The 22,043-nt window shown below is 41.0% G+C and overlaps 1 protein-coding gene across 1 annotated transcript in view; it reads left to right on the top strand.

The window, feature by feature from the left end:
- utrn (utrophin) overlaps nt 1-22,043 on the top strand; it is a gene marked incomplete at both ends in the record, with an annotated part of 145,607 nt that overhangs the window by 101,788 nt on the left and 21,776 nt on the right. Inside the window, 6 exons of the mRNA XM_083898443.1 lie at nt 1,251-1,407; nt 11,485-11,614; nt 13,552-13,820; nt 15,045-15,191; nt 17,895-17,973; nt 19,226-19,286. Of these exons, the coding sequence (XP_083754569.1) occupies nt 1,251-1,407; nt 11,485-11,614; nt 13,552-13,820; nt 15,045-15,191; nt 17,895-17,973; nt 19,226-19,286 (843 nt within the window). The remainder of the gene's footprint in view (nt 1-1,250; nt 1,408-11,484; nt 11,615-13,551; nt 13,821-15,044; nt 15,192-17,894; nt 17,974-19,225; nt 19,287-22,043) is intronic.

The raw sequence follows: 22,043 nt of genomic DNA, 5'->3' as shown, positions 1-22,043 counted from the left end.
TCCAAGAGATTTGTGCTTACTCTGCGGAAAAACAACAAATAAAGCATTTATTACTACATGTGCCAAGATTCAATAAATCAAAAATATGTATGTGTAAACAAGGCTTACACTTAGTCCAAGGTCATTTATTCCTTGTAGCCTCACATAATAACACTGTACTCTGTGCTTAACTCCCACTACCAAGTGTATATTCTCTGTACTGTTGCCTGGATCATTCAATACATCATTCAGAACCTCCTATTCAGCGCTGCATTCATGGAAAACCCACACATGTTCGTTTTACCATAAATCCAAGACGGAGCGACAGTGGCACATAAACATCTGAGGACACAGAGCGGTGCTGCGTCAGCCTCAACCTTGGCATAAATAAATATGATTGGTGATGGCTGGCAAATGTAGAGGATGAAGAAGATTGGGAAGGGTGGTAGTGAAGTTGACAGGGGCCAGATGGAGATGTTCATTGACGGAGTGGCGGGGAATGAGCGGAGCGAGGTAGCACGGCAGAAATACAGAGACGAGGTGAAAGGTCAGAGAGACTAAACTGAAACTGGCAGGGGTTTAAAAGAAGGGAAAAAAAGGTGCTGATGCTCGCTCGTTTTGACTGGAAGGTCACTGTGGCATATATTTATATATGTGTGTGTACAGACAAGTGAGAGAAAAACAGAACAGAGTGTTTGTCAGTCTGAGTGTGGGCGTGTTGGTGGAAATGTGTGCGTTTGCTGTATACAGACCATTATGCCCCTAATTGCAGTACATGTGTAATTAAGACTAACTCTGCAAGCGGCAGCAGCAGGTCCCTGTACACGGCGTTCAGATATAGGAGGGTTCGAAAAAACAAACGTGCTTCAGAATACCGATCGTATGTTTTGGTGCCACCAACACAGTCAACACAGTTCCCCGTTTTCAAATAACATCGACTTCAGGAGGCCGGTAATGTCTCCTGAGTGGTCCGCACTTTGGTTTTTATCAAGGCCTTATTGTGAATATGTTGTTTTTGTTGATTTCCAAAAGATTTGGAAGCCTTTTGTATAAAAAAGTTGACTGAAAGTAGAAAAATAAGTACAAGAATTATCCTTTAATTGGCGCCAAATGGGCCTTTATGCTATTGTTGTTGTTGCATGATCAAATAATCAAGTAAGAATCACTATGACTCACCAAACTAAATGTCTTGTGGACCCAATGACCGAGTCACTTCAATAGACAGTTAATTATTAACTATTAATAGTTTCTCTGGATGTATACGTTGGCAGGGCCCACTTGGAGGCGAGTGCAGAGCGTTGGTCTCGCCTGCTGGGCCTCCTGGAGGAGCTGTGGAGGTGGATCTGCATGAAGGATGAAGACCTGGCGAAGCAGATGCCCATTGGAGGAGACGTACCCACCCTGCTGCAGCAGCAGAACCACTGCACGGTGAGTCCAAGTGCTGCAGGCAGCGTTTCAGACGCACTGTGAAAAGATTCATCGTACCATTTTATTGCACATTGGTTTCCAAAGAAATGAGTTGGTCACATTTTCAGTCTTGAGTTCTGAGTGAGTTTAGATACACCCTCAGTTCTACATTCTTTCTTCGGGAAAGGGTTTTTCAGAAGCAAATGGTTCCAGGTAGAACCTCAGCCCTTGGAGAAGGACACTTTTGGAACCTTTATTTCTAAGAGTGTACATGCATTTACACCTGGAACACGCGTCTCTGGTGTCCACATCTGATTGCTATCCGATTAACGTCACCTCTCCCTCTGCGTGTTGCCTTAAAAACAACATTTGCAGCATTTTATGGACTCCTCTTTGTTTTTTGAAGCAGGGGAAGAAGTCTTAGACATTGGGGATAAATCGACAAAAGCCGAGGAGAATGTGCAGTTTTGCTGCTGTATTTACACCTGTACTTACATGTGGTCAGGTGCTATCCGATCGCATTTTAACGCCATTTTAGGTGCAAAGGGAGCCATTAAGTCTCATGTTAATTGCAAATATCAAGGCCCAACAATTTATTCAGCTTCATTCAACCCTGTAATTCCTATTGATTATAGAGTTTTGGTCGTCTCACACCTCTGTCCACATTCAGCTTAAGCAGAGCTCTGTTCCCCAGTTGAACACAAACACCGTCGTGGGTGTGCGTCGCCATTAAAAATCAACAAAACTGGCTGATATGCTTATCGGGTTGATAACATGGCAACCGCGGCTTCTTTGCTTTCTTATCCTTTTGACTCGCTAATGGGAAAAATGCCAGTGCTTCAAATAACTTGAACGGTATCTGGTCTCGGTAAATACTGACACTGGGCTGACATTTACACTAATAACAGCATCATTAAACAAGCTTGCGCTCTCTCAGTCTATCATTACTTATCTTTATTACCTGCATTATTACCCATAATTAAGCCTTTATCTACCACCAGACAACAGCACTGTCCTTGTCCGATACCTGCTAGAATTAAGTACACAACATCTTGGACGAGCGGCCCCATGCTCAGTACTGTTCCAGACTGTACTTAACAGCTCAGACAGCTGATGTACATTGTTTTATAGTGCTGCTTCTTTCTCTTTATGTATTCAACCCTCAGACACATAAGCTGAGCAGTCAGTATTGATGCCACGAGAGGATACTGGTACTATAAAGCAGTGGCAGTAATCGCCACGACATTATTGCACTCATCACCAGTGCGGTTGCAGTCCATCATTCACGTTAGAAACTGTAGCAGTCAAAAGTCATCACATTTCAGTGTTTGATGTAGCCGCAGTTAACCCGTACACAAAACTTTAGTCCGAGCCGCGCTGAGGGCCAGTATCAAAGTCACGGCTGCACAATCGATACTGTTGTTCCGCCTATTTTGCTCAGAGAATTATTGTTATTCATCTCCCTCATACAGCGCTCTTTCATTTATTCTAACAAGCGATCAATACCATCATTGTGCCAAGCCATTCATATCTTTGTCACTGCCGTTATTTGTCATCCGTCTACCCCGGCGTATTATTCATTCTAACCACTAGTTATTGTGATGGTGCTTTGGCTGTGTAATTGCTTTCAGATGGATGACTCGCCCAGCAGCTACCCCCTTTCGTCCACCCGCCGCCGCCGCCGCTGCTATTGTTGCACGTTTCTCCCAAACCCAGGTTTTTATTTTGTCTACTCTCGAAATGCTTTGAGAGTAGATGCGTATGCAGTCATGCGTGGGCTCCGCATTGTAAATGCACGCATGCAGGCTGCGTCTTGGACGCACAGTCGTGTTGCACTTGCTTAAATCGCCCATAGACCGAAAGTTCCAGTTAGCGCTGTTTTTTGGTGTGTATCTGCGCCGTTACCTCGTTTATGAAGCCCGGAAGTTTGGAAACGTTCAGCCACTGCTGAGAACGCTGGGTTTTATTGTATTTTCGGGCTCTGCAGGCGCTCTGAAAAAGGCTGGAATCATTATGTAAGGATCTCCGGGCACTAGTCCGGGCACATCCGGTTGCGTACATTGAACCGCAGAAGAAGAAGAACGTCCGTTGTGGAGGTGTCTCACTTACGAACATGTCTTCTGACTGGGTCCGACTCCGGGTAAAAGGGACCGTGGCGGGGAGTCGTGACGAAGCTATTTTTAAACGTTGTTAAAACAATGTTTTGATAATGAGTAGCAGTGCAGCCACCGTTCCAGAGGGGGAGCTGCGCTTCTGAGAGCTGACGTGCTAATTACGTCACTTCCAGGTATTGGTCAATCACAAGACAGTTGGGAAAGCTCTCGTTGGCTGGGCCAATCACAACACAGTTCTGTCTTCTTAATGTATGTAAGTAGACCTCCATAACTCACATATATGTGCGTTAGGACCACTCTATAGGAGCTTTAAGCGTCAAATGACAAAAACACTTGCATCTGTGCGTACAATGTTATTACAGTGTTTGTTTTGTAATGCAATTATGCGACCATATATATTACATTATGTTTACTCATTACATCGGGTAGAGACAATACCAATCAAGACTAATCAAGCACACACACAGTTTCCACAATAAAGCCGAAAGAACAGGTCCTCAATTACAAGGGGGTAGATTAAAGACATCGATAATGAAAAAAGGGAAGAAAAACGGTGATAAATATTTACACATACAAAAAGAGTTTATAGGAATTTTTGATTTTTTACACATAATGCTTGTGTATTGATTCTCAAGGCAAAACAAACAAACAAACAGATAAAGACACTGCTTTGGATACTGAGTGTGGCTTTTCCCCAGTGGCAGGTGATCAATTCCTTGGCAGATTTAACGCCTGCTAAGTGTATTCTTTTAATGATTTCATGATGAATCACCCTTCAAAAGCAGAACACATTGTTCAAAAAAAAAAGAATACATTCCCTCAAGATCATGGACAAAAAAAAAAAATTGTATTCAGAAAAGAATATTGCAGGCAGGACAATGCCACTGCCTGTGAATAAATTGCCCTCCGAGGAACAAAAAAAGTACAATCAGGCCTGGGAGATTCACTCCGTTAAAAGAAATGGATAATCTGCTGTATTGTTTGGCACTTGCATAATGTTCCTTGACTTGTGCATTGACGGATAAGACAATTAGTGGCTGTCCGTGTTAATCAAAATGTGTCCTTTGAGGGTCTGAGAGGATGTTGAGGCTCGTGCTGCTTCTGCATCTGATGGAGAGCAGAGGCAGGTCTCAAACCGAGCAGATCACAAAGACAGATAAAGGACTGAGTGCACACAATGAGTCCACGTTCGCCTTCCTGCTTCGCTTGGCTCCTCTGTCGTCTTCTCTGCCGTGCGTCTCTGCGGTATCCGACTGTCCTTGCATCCTGTTCTTTCCCATTCCACCGCATTCCTCTCTCTCTGTTCCTTTACTCATCTCCCGGTTTAAGGCTTCGAGAATGCTAGAAAAAATAAGAAATAATGGAACAGGGGCAGCTGATCGTGACAAAGACTCCATTTGAAAGATGTTTTATTTTCTCTTTCCTCTGTATCTTTTATCGATTGGCCTGGAGGTCTTGCCAGCCCTGAGAGTTATGAGGGGACTGAGCAGCACAAAGAGCTGAGGCTTTGAACACGTCACGCTCTATTACTTGCTTACACCAACGCCGAAAAACACTTCCTGGTCTTGCATGCGTTGGCACGCACTTCACGTCACTCATTAAAAATATGTACACACACAACAGCTGCTCTGTCAGACATGAAGGAGCGAAGGTTTATTGATATTGTCATCTATGTATGAGGTAGGGAAGAAATAAAGCAGCTTTTCCCCCCACTATTTTCTTTTATAATAGACTTGAGTCTGAGCCACTTAGACCAACAGAGAGAAACATATATTTCCATTATTGAATTATATAAAAGTACAGTGGTTTTAAAGAGTCAGGAGTGGTAGTGGTGGACATTAAGGTCCAATTCGATCATGAGAAAAGAGTAAATTCTGGAAAGAATTTGTGAAAAAGGACGAACGTGATGCCTTTTACCTGCCTTACCTGAGTGGCTGCTTCTTCCTTTCTCGGCGTATCGATCCGCGTCTGTTTTTCTCTGCCAAAATGCCTGTAATTGGATTTATTAATGGCGCATTCAATTAACCAATAAAAGGGTCTTCGTCAGCGACCGTGCGATTAAACTCATCAATCTGCTCTATTAAATTAGCAGCTTTAAGATAAGGCAGAGGGAGCAAGGGATTGACTGCTTGTGGGCATTTTTAATGAGTCCGATCTTTCAGCCAGAGTTGTCTTTTGGTCTCCACTGTTTGGACAGTCCAGTCCAGTCTGGACTTCTCTAAATCTCCTTCAAATATGAGAAACAAAAGCATAATTTAATTTTGTTAACTTTGTTGTGTTAGTAGGCTGAATATGCTGATGGTAGTGAACCCTGTCTGTCTGGTATTCTGCTACAGAACCCGTCCTAATTACTGTGTCTGCGTGATTGATTAGCACCATTTGGACCTGAACGGACAGATCCTGAAGAAGAATGAAATTAATTAACCATATCTCTAACCAAAGGAAACATTCTAAAATACCTTGCCTTATATAACTTTATAACAATTTTCATTACTTGCAACACTTTTGCTTTAAAGTGCTATTGTGTAACTTTTCAAGTGATTCAAACCATTGTCAAATGAGTTCACGCAGTGATGATGAAGCCTTTCAGCTCTCTGTTCCTCAGTATACTGTGGCAGTGATTTATTTTCATGCCTGTGGCGACACAGATTGATGCCTTTTACACCAGGTCTGGTGGAAGCATAATAGCCGTGCTGGTAAACGTAAGGTTAGTACACTCTTAGAAATAAGGGTTCCAAAAGTGTCCTTCTACAAGGGCTAAGGTTCTACCTAGAACCATTTGCTTCTGAAAAACTTTCCCAAAGAAAGGGTTTTTCAAGGGTTCTTGGTAACACTAATGGTTCCAGTAAAAACCATTTTGATCCAGAGGACCCTTTAAAACCTTTTCCCTGAATAAAGGATTTTAAAATGGTTCTTGGTGGAACCCTCCAAAAGGGGTCCAGGTGGAACCTTTATAAAAAGGGTCTACCTGGAGCCAAAAAGGGTTCTCCTATGAGGACAAGCTGAATAACCTTATATGATTCTACTTAGCACTTTTAGTTCTAAGAGTGTAAGGACCTTGAGTTGTCCTTTCAGACAGTTCTGCAGGCTCACATGAGATGTGCGGTAAATCTGGAGCGAACGACTAATTATGGTGATCATATGTCACACTGTGTTTATCGTCAGTGCCTGTATATAAACAACAACATCAATGTGTGATCAGATGTACCCATCAGGAAAACAGCTGTTTTTATACTATTCATATAAAAAAAAGAACCATACATTTTATTTTTATGATTCCTTTTTTTTTTTTTGTCAGAAGCTTCAGGACATGGCCTCCTCCTGCTCTGTAAAAAAAAAATCCGTGTAAATCACTGCAGCGAAAGCAGCACGACATTGTGAAATAAACATATCCGATGCATATTTTATGGAACGTCGCTAAATAACTCTGTTAAGTGAGGAAAATGTCACTGAGGAGAGATTATTGTTTAATCATGCTTTACTTTTTTATTGACAGCAGACCAGTCGCATGTGTTTCATGACACGTTTTTTTTTGGTCTTTCTCGCATTAGTTCAACACCTCACACAAGTGCTTTGTTGTTGTATTTATTTTTATCTGCTGCAGAGAAAAAAAATAATGGGCATTATCATCTTTCCTTTCCAATTTTCAACTTTTAAGTGAGCTCTTCTTTAGAAGGCTCTTTGTGTTCCTGTTGTAATGGCTCTTTATGAGGCCTTTTGTCTGGCAAAAAGACCCTGGTCTTTGAAAGGTAAAGTAAGTAGAAATGTTGTTTTTGTTATCTAATTGGCACCACACGCACACATAGAGTCACAGACGTGGACACAAACATCCCCACACAGACCAAAATGCTGCTGCTCCAGCCACTCACACACACACACACACACACACACACACACACACACACACACACACAGCCAAGGTCACATTCACTTATAGCTCCGAGACAGAAGCCGTATTTTGGCACTGCCAAGGGTCCTTTCTTCTCCTGTTCACCACTCATCATTCAGGCCCAGACCATACTCTCACCTGTCACTGTTGAAATCTATTAAAAAAACAACAGAGTAAAGCAAAGCAAAGAAAACCTGTCTGTTTTCATCGTCAGCACAGTCAGTCAGGTAATGTGACTCATGAGCCTGCTGGGATTGGCTGGTTAAAAAATAACTAGATCCCCTGAAAAAGTGCACACGTCTTTGATATTTACCTCTCGTGCTCCCTTGTATAAACTTGTATATCTCTGTGACACTTGTGCGGCAGGTACAAAAGAAAAAAAGACTCCTCCGCTTTGGTGTTGTTATCTGTCTGTACATGGCATGAAAACCCAGTGGCTGGATGACAGGAAAGAGACACCGTGACACTGGGAATTACTCGCGTTGCCGTTGTTACAGCCCTCCTCCAGATTTGTTCGTCTCTGTGGAGTCGGTTAACGTTGAAGGGGCGACGTTTGGGGGGGGAACACCGCTGTCATAAATGTGTATTTATCGTGCCAGACAAGACAATACGCTTACATAAAGCAAACTAGGGCTGAGCTATAATGCTATTATGGTACGGGATTGACCTTGACATGCGCAGTTGACTAAAAGCTCTTGAGCTTTTTAATCGTGTCACTCAATCTTCATCAGGAGATGACGATGTCAGGTTTTTTTTTTATCTGAGCTTCACATATTTCTTTATTATTATTATTGTCCTAGACAAATTCAATAAAGCCTTTCAAAATCAAGACACGATAGAGAAAGCATACTGTGGAGCAGACACAAAACTATTATCAGAATATTTTATAAGCTATATACTAGGGGTGGGGGGAAAAATCTATTCACATAGGAAATGCGATTCTAATCATCCACGATTCAAAAATAGATTTTTGTAAAAAAATAAATAATCATATATATATATTTATTTATTTTTTTAAATATCCATTTTGAAAAACCACACAAAACACCAGTTTGTGTTATTTACTCACCTCAGCTTTTATTTATGCAAGTTATTTTATGAACAGTAAGTAAGTTTTTATTTGTTTTGAATGAATAAATGTTAACTTTTGTCTTAAGTTTGCCTTTGTGTGATCACATTATCCCATTATCTTATACAAACTGTATTGTTTTGATGCCATAATTTGCCTTAACACACTATGCATTGTATCCATTTTTGAATCGATGATCATATGAATAGAATCGGTTGAATCGACAATCGATTTTGAATCGAATCGTGACCCTAAGAATCGGAATCGAATTGTGAGCCACCCAAAGATTCACATCCCCTACTATACGCAAACAATTAATCTCAACTCAATTAAATTCCATCCATGGCTGAGTTTAAGCCACTAACACATCTTCAGGAGACTCTTTGCCTCTTCTTCCATCACCTCTCATTTAGTTTCAATCTCTCAAGGTCCCCTCTCTGAGCTACCTGCCTATTATATTTCCTCCATGTGACCCGGGAGGAAATCATTGGAACGGAGCAAACCATTTTATTAGCAGGGGTGATTAAATGTCTTTTCAGGAGGATGCTCCATTTTTGCGTGAAGGGTGCATTTTGTCCACAGGAGGCTGTCTGAAATTGTCATTGCAGCAGTCTACACTGAACTTTTCGAGGAAGTTTCTCTACAAAAAAAAGAAAGTGACACATACATCTCGAGGACTGTGAGATGACAGTTTCCATCTTCCCCAGCCTCCTCCTCCTTCGAACGTTACTGTAAACTCGACCCCACTGAACTCCGGAGGCTCACTCAGTCAATGCTGTGTGCATGACTGAAAAACAGAATTTTTGACATCTCATTTTTTTTTACTGTGCTCTTCTTCTTCTTCGATGAGTGCAGATAGGGGAGCTGTCGCATCTAATCAACTTGCCCCCATTGTCCATTAAACTACAGTTCAGCGCCTCCCCATAAAGGAATCACGCACTCTGATGGGAAATGAGGTCCTTCAAGGTCACATTTAATATTAAAAACAAGAATAATTATACTCTTACATGGCACGCTTTACTGCCGGCGCCCCAGTTTTATCTCCTGATGTGAGCTGTGGAAAGGCTGAGTAGTTTGACAAAGTAAGTGTCTGTCAAACTTCTTTGTGAACTTTTTGTATCACTATTCTAGTAATGTAGGGCCTGAAGAGAGAGAGAGAGGGTGTGTTTACTGATATTTTCTACCTCTTGAGGACCTTTTCTGGTAGAAACGCTGACTTTGTCAGATCCTCATGGAGACCAAAACCTGGTCCGAATGAGGCAGAATGTCATTTCTGAGGAACTGGTTAAGTTCTGGTTAGGCTAGGTTAAATGTCAATGCTTTATTTAGGCAGTCGAAATAGATATAAGTCATTGTAGTGTTTTAGGAAGAATAGCTGTGCAAACCAGTGTGTGGTAATTTGGTTACTGCAGTGTCATCCTCCATGCTAACGCTACCTTTTCCAGAAGAAGAAATATAATTCAGTTCTGTTTTAAAAAAACAAAACAAGAAGCATAATATATATAAACAACAAGGATTCCAAATGTTTCCTTTGTTTTACTTGAAAAACAAGTGCAATTTCAACAATTGTGTGCCTAAGTTTACCGTTTACACATGTGCATTACAACTTACAGGTCAGAGTGGCTCTACAAAGGCACAACATATTTAGTCACAGTTATCTGGAACTGAGAGATATAGTATTAGAATCTAATCATAACGTGAAATAATGTGTTTTAAAGCAGGAGGAAGAAGTCCCCCTCCTCTGGGAAGCAGAGGTCAAGTCCTCCTGACAGTCAGAACTAGCGTAATGATAAAAAAGCTTCTGTAAACCAGTTATTAGCTCACTGCGAGCTGTGATGCTAGCTCGTTAGCGACACCTGCCGTCCGAGAGGTAAGAAAGAGGTATTAAACCAGGGGTGTCAAACTCATTTTTCAATAATAGCATAATATATATATATATATATATATATATATATATATATATATATATATATATATATATATATATATATATAAACAAGGATTCCAAATGTTTCCCTTTGTTTTACTTGAAAAATAAGTTGCAATTTCAACAGTTGTGTGCCTAAGTTTACCGTTTACACAACTTACAGGTCACAGTGGCTCTACAAAGGCACAACATATTTAGTCACAGGTATCTAGAACTGATAGATATAGTATTAGAATCTAATTATAATGTGAAATAAGGTGTTATAAAGCAGGAGGAAGAAGTCCCCCCTCCTCTGGGAAGCAGAGGTCACGTCCTCCTGACAGTCAGGAATGGCGTAATGATAAAAAAGCTTCCGGGGGACAGTACAGAGGGCGTGTGCCACAGTGAGATACCCAGACAAATGTTGAATAAGTACCTGCAGTTCCTCACTTAATTTAGTGGGTCACTCAACTAATTTCACAGTGACCTCGAGAAAAACCCTATAATATTCTCGCCTTCAGTTACTGCTCTGTTCTCAGAGCTCACACTCCTAACACAGCTGCTCTGTCTCAATCTTTCACTCTTTCTTCCGCCTCTCTTAACAAGAAAAGACAGTGTTTTGTTTTGCGGTAATCATCTAATTAGCTGTTGGTAGTTGCGTTGTTTATCGCTTCCACAAGCACTTGTTTTGCTGGTCGTGTGTGTTTGTGTGCATATGCATGAATGTTAATTATAACTGCCTTTTCTAATGTCATGACAAACTGATTAGTTGTTATTTCTGTGGTGGGCGTAGCAGTTTAATGACAAGCCCCCTGATTTAAGGTTGTCTGGAGTTCACTGGTGCAGATACGATCAGGAAATGAGTCAAATATGCACATATCTGCAGAGAAAATGCATTAATTACGCTTTTATCAAATCCTCCGTTTAGAATAAACTCTGATTACAAATGCAATCTCTCTACGTCAGGAAGCTTGTTCTGGTTGAAAGTCATTTTTACCATCTTGTGTCTTAAATTCTTATGATTTATTGTCAGGAGAACAATTTGTGCTTTCATTGTCACAGACGGACGGACATCATCATACACGTCTTTAACTCGCTGCTCTGTTTTTCCCACCCGTAGACACTGCGTTCAGAGCTGGGGGAACGCGAGCACTTGGTGATGAGCACATTGGACCAGGCGAGGATGTTTCTCGCCGACCAGCCGATTGAAGGTCCGGGAGAGCCTCGCAAGAACCTGCAGCCAAAGACTGGTAAGTTTGCACTGTCCTTAAATAAAAAGAAATAGAAGGATCATCAGTTTGCACTCAGCTTTCATCACTCTGTGATCTAATTTAACTGCTGATGTCATGAAACTCATCTTGAAATGAGAAATATTACTAAAACCGTATGCAGTCCATGCTCTATATGCTGCTTTCTTCTACCTCTTTACTAGGTCTGTTTGTTTTCATGTTGCAGTAAGTCTTTTAGCATTAAGTCAAGGCTCAATCAGCAGCTCTCCCTCCCTCTTTCCTCATTTCCTCTGTTTTCAGCGCTGTCCTTGAGGACAGGTGTTAACTGGTGCATTTCTATTATAATTTCCTTTTTTTTATACATCTATTATATGTGAATAATTATATTGTGGGATTATTGGTAAGAAGCACTTAATCTTCCGCTATGAGGATCTTTATGACACTGTATTGAGCATAAATCTCATGCGCACATATAAGACACTAAAATAAAATGGGCGAGGATAAAAATAGCATTCAACATATTAAACTGATTTAGAGAAATGACCTCATGGGACATCTTTTCCATTTCACAATTTTAAGGTTATCTTATCCGCAAGAAAACGAAGCAAGGCTTAGCAGGCTCCCGTGGGTTCTTCAGGGTTCTGGAGTATTTTTTGACTTTATTGGATAAGATACAGTAGACAGTGACCAGGAAATGAGAATAGAGAAAGAAGCCAATGACTTGCATCAATGGTTCATAGTTTTTCACTAAAAAATCTGAGCGTATGATAAGAAGAATCAAATATGCATCACTTCATTCAGCATTTCCTCTTTGTCTCTGTTGTATGCGGCAGGAGAGTCTCGGTTAAGTCAGCACATTTCCCTAAAACCCTGCTGTGTAAATAATTAAACCAACCCAAGAGGCCGTGTAGCGGTATGGTTAGAGCTCGGACCAATACGCTTGTTGTCTGTCATCTTTGATATGGATATGAAAACATTGTCTCAGTGTGAAAATAGAACAGAAAAGTGATTAAAAATCAGGGACCGTGTTTGTTGTGTCGACTGACACTGTGCTAAAGCCTTAACTTCTTTTAATGCCCCATCACCCTGCACAGTGCAAAGTGTTATTTTGTGGTGCTAACGCCTGTAGATCACGGATAGATGTACGACTGTGCGTTTGAATGTGAGAGTTAGACAAAGTGGATGCAACAAAGGAAAGTTGTGGAGGTGCAACAGGTTAAAGTGTTAATTTAGTCATTACCCCAGAGACACAAAAAAAGGATCTGCTTGTGTGTCTTTTTAGTTGAAATTGATGGCAGGAGAGCAGTTTCTCATCTGCTGACTCCATGCAATTCTTTTTTTCCCCCCCTGCATCCTCCTGAAATATAAATGACTTTCTAATTGAGCAAGGGAATGAAAGAATTGAATTTTGTGAAGACTTTGCCTCTCTCTTTATTTGCAACGTATCAATGACAGTCCCTAAACTGATCGGATCCAAGTTCCTGTAGGCTGTATAAAATCCATATAAAAAGTGGATGTCGCCATCCGGTTGCAAAGTTAATCCTGTTTTGATTCTGCCACTATGAGAGTTTTTGCCACCAGAAATTCACATGCACCTATTGGATGATAATAGATGTCAGTCACATTGGTGTCCACTTGTATCAGCCCTGTTTTACTGTGTATTTTCCTTAAATTGACGAAAATGGTGATGAAATGGTGACGAAATTGACGAAAAAAAGATCTGAAACTAGCAATTGCAACCATTAATCCTCAGGCTTAAACTTCATTTAAATTGACTTCTGTTTGAAACCAGTGGTGTTACCTTCTGTTTTTGAATACAGTATATGGTTCTAGAACATCTATGCACTGATGTAGTGGAAGGAAAAGTGAAAAAAGATACATAAAGAAATATAGGGCAAGAAAATGGTAAAATATTGCCCCTAATGCTGCCTTTTCTTTTCTCTGCCCTCTTGCTTCAGACCTCACGCCTGAGGAAAAGGCACGGGTTTTGGCCCGGGCTATCCGCAAACAGACAGGTGAGGTGAAGGAGCGATGGGACCGTCTGAAAGGACACGTGGGGGGCTGGCACACTCAGGTGGAGCGCGCCCTGGAGCGACTCCAGGAGCTGCAGAGCTCCATGGACCAGCTGGATCTGCGGCTGACTCAGGCAGAGGAGGCCAAAGTCACCTGGCAGCCGGTGGGGGATCTGCTGATCGACTCTCTGCAGGACCACATCGACAAGACCATGGTGAGTCCCAGATATCACTTAAGTGTGTCGCTTACGTATTGCTAACAAGTCAGCATCAGGAGTTACATCACCCACTCGTCTATACCTTAGTGCCATGGTTCTCAAGCTGTGGTAGGCGTATCTCCAGTGGTATGTGAGCTTCCTCTGGTGGCTCCACCTTAATCTAATTTCACTATACCAGTGTGTGAAGTATTATGTGAGGAAGAGGAGGATGGTGAGAGAGCAAATTATCTTACTGTCTATCTTACGTAATATTTATTGTGAATTGTTGATAAATGACTGATTTTAAGTACAATTTGATCAAGTAAATATAGTAGTCATGACATAGTAAGTGCAAGTCTTGGCTCTGAAATCTCACTATTTCCACACTTCATTTTTTGTTTTTTTTCACATCGCATAATTTGCTGAGTTGATGACTCTTGTCTTGTTTGTTTGCAAATGCCACTCATCAAATTTGCCCAGACCTGACCTGAGGAAGAGGCAACAACAAATTATGTTAACAAGCGGAAAAAATATGACACCGTCTCCTAATAAACAGTAAACAGTAAATGATGTGGAGCAACGAAGGAGAAACGAAGGATGGAGGAGAAACGGTTGGCACCTAAAACAATTAAGTTGCTGAACTGTTGTGCAAATTTTCTGTTCCTCCACCTCAAATCTTAATCATTGTCTCCCTGGGATATGGGCCGTCCATTTATAGACACAGTCCAATTAAATGTGTCTGCCACTTATAGAAACTAGGTTCATATTGATGTTATGAGTTGAATGCTGTGAAAATGGAAAAGAAACGGATTTAAAACTGTAGTTCAAAACTTTCAAACAATATATTAATATCTGTTCGATCCAAACAATGTTGATTAAGCTGATCATCACACGACTCTCCATATTTGTCAGTATAGTAGGGTTCAGATCGGGTCATCACTGTAAAGTGAGACAATGAAAAGTTCCAGAAGTGAAAACTACTGCTTAAAAAACCTGGTTGTTCAGCAGTTTGACTGAATAAACCATTGTATACTATACACTAAAACTCCCTCAGTCAGGGCTGATAGTTTTGCTTGACGGAGCCCGTATTCAGTCAAAGGATGCAGCGTACAATGTAATACTACATTGTTGCTGTCTGACCAAACCGAGGCAGAATGATAACATCGACAACAGAGGTGACACACTGATGCATCTGTGAAACCGTCAGCTTCTTAAATGTAACACAAACACAATACTTCCCAGGCCTTCAGAGAGGAGGTGGCCCCACTGCGTCACGATGTGAAACTCGTCAATGAGCTCTCTGCAGAGCTCACGCCACTGGACATCCAGCTGTCGTCCACCGCCTCCAGACAACTGGACCAGCTCAATATGAGATGGAAACTACTACAGGTAGTTAAATCCCTCCTGGAGCTGCTACAAATGTTATCGCAGACATGTTTTCTTTGCCACATGGTTGCTTCTTTTTGTCCACACTTTACAGATTAATACTGGGTGCAGTATTCTGTGTACTGACTAACGTCTACCTACATGTGCTCTTCCTCTGTGTCTTCTTCATGTCTTTGAGTCTGTCAAACACAAAGCGGGGGCTGAGAGTTGCTCCTCTACATGTGTTCCTCTACTTTTATTTTACTTTAACACAGCTCGGCGCCGAATGCGGTATTTGTCACGATACATCAATGGACACTGTACTCACAGCGCAGCAGTCACATTCTTGGCTCTCTGCATGCTTTAATGTTCCGTCTGATCTGCTGTGGGACTCACTCAGAGAGGAGCATGTCTCAGTCCTAGAGGGAAAGTCACTGAAAAGGCTTTTTTTTTACAAGTCACCAGAGGGAAGCAGAAGAGAAAGTGTGTTCGTTGTGAAGTCAGGGATAAAATGCTCCGTTAAGTTTGCAGGGGCATACCAAGTGCACTTTTAAATTATTGAGTTTGGTGGAATTTTTTGAGACACATTGCTGTCAAAGGTGGTCAGCTGTGGTGGTGTTTGGTTTTTTTCTTCCTTCCCTCTGTTCAGAAACAGTCAAAATAGACAAAACCTTGTGTGAATCATATCAGTTGTGTGAGATCTGTAGACTTGTACATTTCCTTAGTGCCTGTGACACTTTGAGGTTGGTGATTCCTCCAGTTTCCAGACACTGGTCCACACAGTCCATCTGGGAAAGCATGCGTTAAGGACACCAAGCACCTGTACTTTCAAAGACACTGACATAGAAAGGTGTTTTTTTATGGACCTCATTAGTAGGTTCCTTGTATGCAGCTGTGCCGCGTTGTCAAAATGAGCAGGAAAAGAAGGCATGTGGGCAAAAATGAGTTGATAAAAAAAAGAATTCTTGAAAAAAAAAAAAACCTGCAGCCGTTTCTCTGCAAGTGTGACACAGCCGCAGAGTGAAACTGGGGGAGATGGGCTAATTTGTAGACTTGTGATATTTTCCATGTAATGAATGAAGACACCCACTGATCGTCTCTCTGCCTGGAGACTGACCATGTGAAGTCAAACCCCGAGTCAGAGTAGCTCAGGGTGTGTGCATTGTCTCTGTGTTTTTCACACCAGCTTTGCCCATAAATCGACTCTGACTGTGTTGTTGTTGTGTGATTCGGTTTCATATGCATGCGCTTCTCATTTTCATCTCAGTGGGATGATGACCATGACAGCCATCAGTGGCCACATTACTGCCCGAGCTATGTGCTAATTCTTTATTTTCCCCTCTGTGGGCTGATGATGTGATGTGTCTGCCATTATACTCAAGTTGGGAGGTTGCACAAGTGTGTGAGTATAACTTATATAGCTTATTTCGGGCTAAGATTTGAATTGTGCTTAGGTTAACCTAGGTTTTAATTTATTAAGGCTCTCCAAAAGCATGGTCAATGCAGTGTCCCTAAGACGAATAGCTGGGCAAACCTGTGTGTGTGTGTGTGTCAGTATTACAGACTGCCAACACCGTCCTGTTACTCAGACTACTGGAGCAAAGCATCACCACAGCCACGTAGGGCACAGGTGCACTGCCTCAGAGTTCAATACTTGGGTTTGCAGAGTAGTGTAGGAGTGGTGTGTGTGTGTGTGTGTGTGTGTGTGTGTGTGTGTGTGTGTGTGTGTGTGTGTGTGTGTGTGTGTGTGTGTGTGTGTGTGTGTGTGTGTGTGTGTGTGTGTGTGTGTGTGTGTGTGTGTGTGTGTGTGTGTGTGTGTGTGTGTGTGTGTGTGTGTGTGTGTGTGTGTGTGTGTGTGTGTGTGTGTGTGTGTGTGTGTGTGTGTGTGTGTGTGTGTGTGTGTGTGTGTGTGTGTGTGTGTGTGTGTGTGTGTGTGTGTGTGTGTGTGTGTGTGTGTGTGTGTGTGTGTGTGTGTGTGTGTGTGTGTGATAGATGACTCAAAGCTGTATTAGTCACTGAATGCACTGTAGTTTTATAACAACACCGGTATAACAGGAAGCCTCTGTCCTGTTTATGCAGGTGTGATTGTTGTTCTTCTTACAGAACGTGCGACATGAGAACGATGCCTTATTCAGGTTCATGATCGGTGTGTCTTAGCTTTTTTTGTGTGTGTTTGATTCCTCTTCATCTTTCACTGTGTGTCTGTTCTGCATCACCTCAGTTTCTTCAACCGTAGAATACGAGCAAAAGTTTGGTTTCTTGCTGCTAGGACACAGAGATGGATTTATCGTTCTCCTTAAAGTTGGCTTTTAAACTTATCACCAGTAATTCTGTAGATGATGAACAACAATGCAGTTTACCAGATCATAGTGTGGAAATCATTAGGGATGAGCAGATAGTAAACAGTAAAGAGTGTGCTGTTTGTTGCTCCTTTATAGCAGCAGAATATTTGTTACACAGACAGTGCATCAGCACAAATGTATTGTTCACAGCTTAGATTCAGAGATGACTGTATCAGACTGATATCATTAGATACTCATGCTTGTAATATCAGTATTGGATAACAAATAGTGGTATCTTTGGAAACATGCCTGAGCCCAGGGGTATAAGCAAATTCACTTATCACTGAAATTGAATTCTTCCCAACCATGATGCCAGCTCCAGCCACTGTAAAGTCCTCTCACAGCTGACCTTCTTCCTTCCTGTCTCTCTTTTTGCATCATACAGGTGGCGGTTGAGGACAGACTGAAGCTACTACAGGAAGCCCACAGAGACTTTGGCCCGTCCTCGCAGCATTTCCTCTCCAGTGAGTTCAGAGCCAATTATCTCTTTAAGGAAATTATGAAAATTGCAGGGTTGGAAAGGCTGGTAATGTTGTTTTTTTTTTTGTTTTTTTTAAATTTAGTTATATCTCCATGTCCCGTTTTCTCATATTTGACCCCATGCTTTACTGTCGCGTGTGCTCAGTGGATACTGTGGGTGCCGGCGGTCACAGTTTGCAGACGAGGCACTTTGCTCTCGAATAATGCAGAGTTTAATTACACTTCCCCATTGACTGTCTCCTCTTTCTCCCTCTTTACAGTGGTCATTAGAGAAAGGGGAACAGACAGAATTGGGCACATAGATCGGGAAAAAAGATAAATGCACGAGTGTGAACATTAAACAAAGCAGCCAGTCTCTCGATCCCTGATTCTCTCTCTCTCTCTCTCTCTCTCCCTTTAATGATACGGCCATTTCTGTTCTTTCTGTTCCACCTGATTTGTTTTGCTGGCTGTCAGACAGGGAGATAAAATGGACGGTGTGTGTGATGCCCAGAGCAGGTGGTAAAGACTGGCTGCTATGCTGTCACCAATAGACATGAATTAACCAAGTAAAACCCAGCAGAGTGCTCAGCAAGTGCACCAGACACAACACCACTCTTCTGTCTCTTCTTTCATCTTCCTGCCGCCGATGACACTATCTACTCCATCACACGTTCGCTCTCATTACACTAGTAGCTTAATATTCCCTCAGGGATCAATAAAACGCCGCACTCTTGTCGTGTCCCATCGTCTCGTAAATCTCCCAATCCAGCTTAATCTTTCTCTTACTGTCTTTTCATCTCTCTATCTAAGCATGGTGCTGTGTCAAGGAGGAGGGGAAGTAGGAGGGCGATAAATCAGGCAACATTCCCGCTCCGTATTGCTCTTGAGATCCTTCTCTGGGCTCAGATTAGGCTGATTTCATACCCGGCATTGGCGTGTCATTTTGTAAGATTGCTTTTGCTCTGTCAGTGTTTATTGTCCACGCGCAAAGATTAACATAACATTTTCTTCCTGTCATGCTTGACATTCTTTCACCTGTCTCCTCTTCGTTTATTTATTTATTTATTTATTTATTTATTTATTTATTTTCCTCCCACAATGTTAATGGTAGACAGACTGTGTTATTGGGAATGTGTGTTAGGTGTGGGGATTATTTGCTAAATGGATTACTACACTTCATGGTGAAATTCTGCAATGTTTATCAATAAGGTGTTCTCATTTGACCTTTTTCCCTCCTCTCCTCTCCTCTCGCAGCATCTGTACAGCTTCCCTGGCAACGAGCAGTTTCTCAGAATAAGGTCCCATATTACATCAAGTAAGTGGAGAGAAATGGCTTGGATAGTCCTCTTTGTGCCTGTGTGTGTGAGTGCTTTTTATGCAGTGATATGGCATTTAAGATAAATCGCTAAAGATACTGTTTGTATCCTGGATCTGGAACTGTATGAATAACACAGTCACATGAAGCAGATATTGTAATGTGTAACCTTGGCAGCTCTCTGTAGTGTAATGTCCTATTGAACAGATGCACAAACAGATAAAGGGCTAATTCTATTTGTTCCAATAGTTTGTCCTTAATCATACATTTGACCTATCAGGGTCCAGTCATATAGATTTAAATCTGTCTTTCATATTATGTGGTTTTCCACATGACTCTTTAACATACAGCATTGTCTGCCAGTGACGCTCCATTCCAGGCTATAAGTTCATCATCATAGAGTAACTTGTAATTGGTCTGGTTAATGGAGGTCATTTTGAAAGTTCTGCAGAGCTTAAATTAGTCAGAACTGAAAGAAAGAAAGAAAGAAAGGAAAGGCTGCAGTTTAAAATAAATGCATAATTTTGTCTTAATAGATTTAAATAATGTCCCTCCCTTTTATCTCAACCCCAGTGATTGTCTTTTTTAGCTCTCATTCTAACTTTTGACCTCCCGTAACTGTCGTTGACCCTCAGGTTGGGAACAACTATCTTAAACCTGTAGATTATGCAGGTTTGTTAAAGAGTCAGGGAAGGACTTCATTCAATTTGCCTCATGTGTTATTTATGTGCCACGACCAATGACCTGTAGGCCATTCAGATTAAATAATTCAGACCAAACCAAAATCTACTGTATAATCAGAATACATGGTCTTTTATAATGAAGATTTTGTTACGTTTTGCTACTAATGGACTTGATTATTTTATTTTTTTATTATATGTATTATTATTTTAGATTATTATAACTTTCCCTATTTGGCTCTTGAATAAACTCATTATTTTACTTATTAACCTTTTCCACATTAGAGCTCTGACCTGCAGTACTCACAGGTGTTTTACTGGTAGCTGTATTTTCAAGATTACATTTTGCATATTAACACTTTGCTCCTAATTCCACTGATTTGACTGTAAAGTAAACCCATATTCCGTCTGCGTACGATAAAATTCACACACACATTCCCTCATTTTGATCATACACTAATACCTGATACCTGGTGTGGACAGTTTCCCACATTGTTCTGATAGTCACTATATCAGCTTTAACCTGACATGTTGCCTCTCCCTTCTAATTTTCGCCGAATCAGGCCCAAGCCGTAGGATGTCATTTAAACCGACCAAGAGTGTTGTCAGCAAATAGGATAGGATTTGTCAGTTCTGGAAGTTTGAAGGACCTCATTATCCAGACATCATGTAACTTATGCCAGTGAATTGCTGACGAACAGAACCTGAATTCAACCTCGTGTTAAAGGGAAAAAGGTAACTTTGGATAGCGGGTTACAGCTTTGTCAGTCCTGCTGCCTTAAGTTTCTCACTGATCTCTCTGTTGGGAGGCTGAAACAGCCCAATTTTGTTTTGTTTTTATGATGAATAAATGCATGCATTTTTAGGACCTTTCAGCCTTATCACGCTTTGTCAAAATGTCACTGGCTCAGTTAAATTGTCAACTGGCCATTTAAAAAAAAAAAAAAAAAAAGACCCAAAAACCTTGCCATTGTTCACAGAACAACCCACAGTAAACGCTGTGATGATTTACAGGCCCAGTCTTGTCTCAGTGATGGATTGAATGTCGCCCCAAAATGTGTGATAAAATATTCTATTTTTATTTTCTGTGATAGTTCTTTGGAGACTTAAAACTCTGAGTTTTCCCTTCGCGATGATATATTGTGACTTATCACTTACTGTTGGCACATTCGAATGCGATTAGAGAACTTGAATTATTTGCAGCCACAGCTACAGTACAATTTTAATATTGATTGATATTTACTGCTTCAAATGAGTCTTATATCTTAGAGCTGCACACCAAACTCTAAATGACCGAGGCCCATTTGTCACACCGACATTCGCAAAAACACTGACTGATCTATATTGAAGTACACTACCGTTCAAAAGTTTCGAGTCACCTATACAATTGTTTTGTGTTTTCCATTAAAAGTCAGACTTTCATTCATCAAAAGAGTTGCAAAATGAATAGAAAATATAGTTAAGACATTGAAAAGATTAGAATTAATGATTTTTATTCTTTGATTGATTTTTAATTTCAAGCTTTGTTATCGTCAAAGAACCAGCAAAACTGTTTTCAGCTGTGCTAACATAATTGCACAAGGCCTCTATTTCACCTATGTACATATTCCATTAAAAACCAGACGTTTGCAGCTAGAATAGTCCTTTACCACATTAATGGTGTATAGAGTGTATTTCTGATTCATTTAATGTTATATTCATCGAACTAAAAGTGATTTTCCTTCAAATATAAGGACATTTCTATGTGACTCCAAACTTTTGAACGGTAGTGTAGCCAAAAAATGAAAAGAAAAAGTGTTGTGAGGTGTAAACTGACGCACTTCTGATTGGATTAAGGTGGAGACAGATGCACACCCTCACATTGGCCCGGAAAACACTGAAACACTCTCAAAAATAAATATGAAGCTGGAACCATGCTATAATGCACACACACATTGTGGATACAAGCCGCAAGAACCCATATGTTCCTTTGATGCCTTTTGAGATGATTGGAGCATGTTTTGTTTTTATCCTCATGGTGCCTTTCACATCATTCAATTCAGTAGAATCAATCCTCCTTCACCTTTAACCACAGCGT

Source organism: Microchirus variegatus, assembly GCF_963457635.1.
Source record: "Microchirus variegatus genome assembly, chromosome: 12".
In the NCBI taxonomy this organism is placed as follows: Eukaryota; Metazoa; Chordata; class Actinopteri; order Pleuronectiformes; family Soleidae; genus Microchirus; species Microchirus variegatus.
Note: the sequence above shows the minus strand (reverse complement) of the source record. Positions and strands in the feature narration are given on the sequence as shown.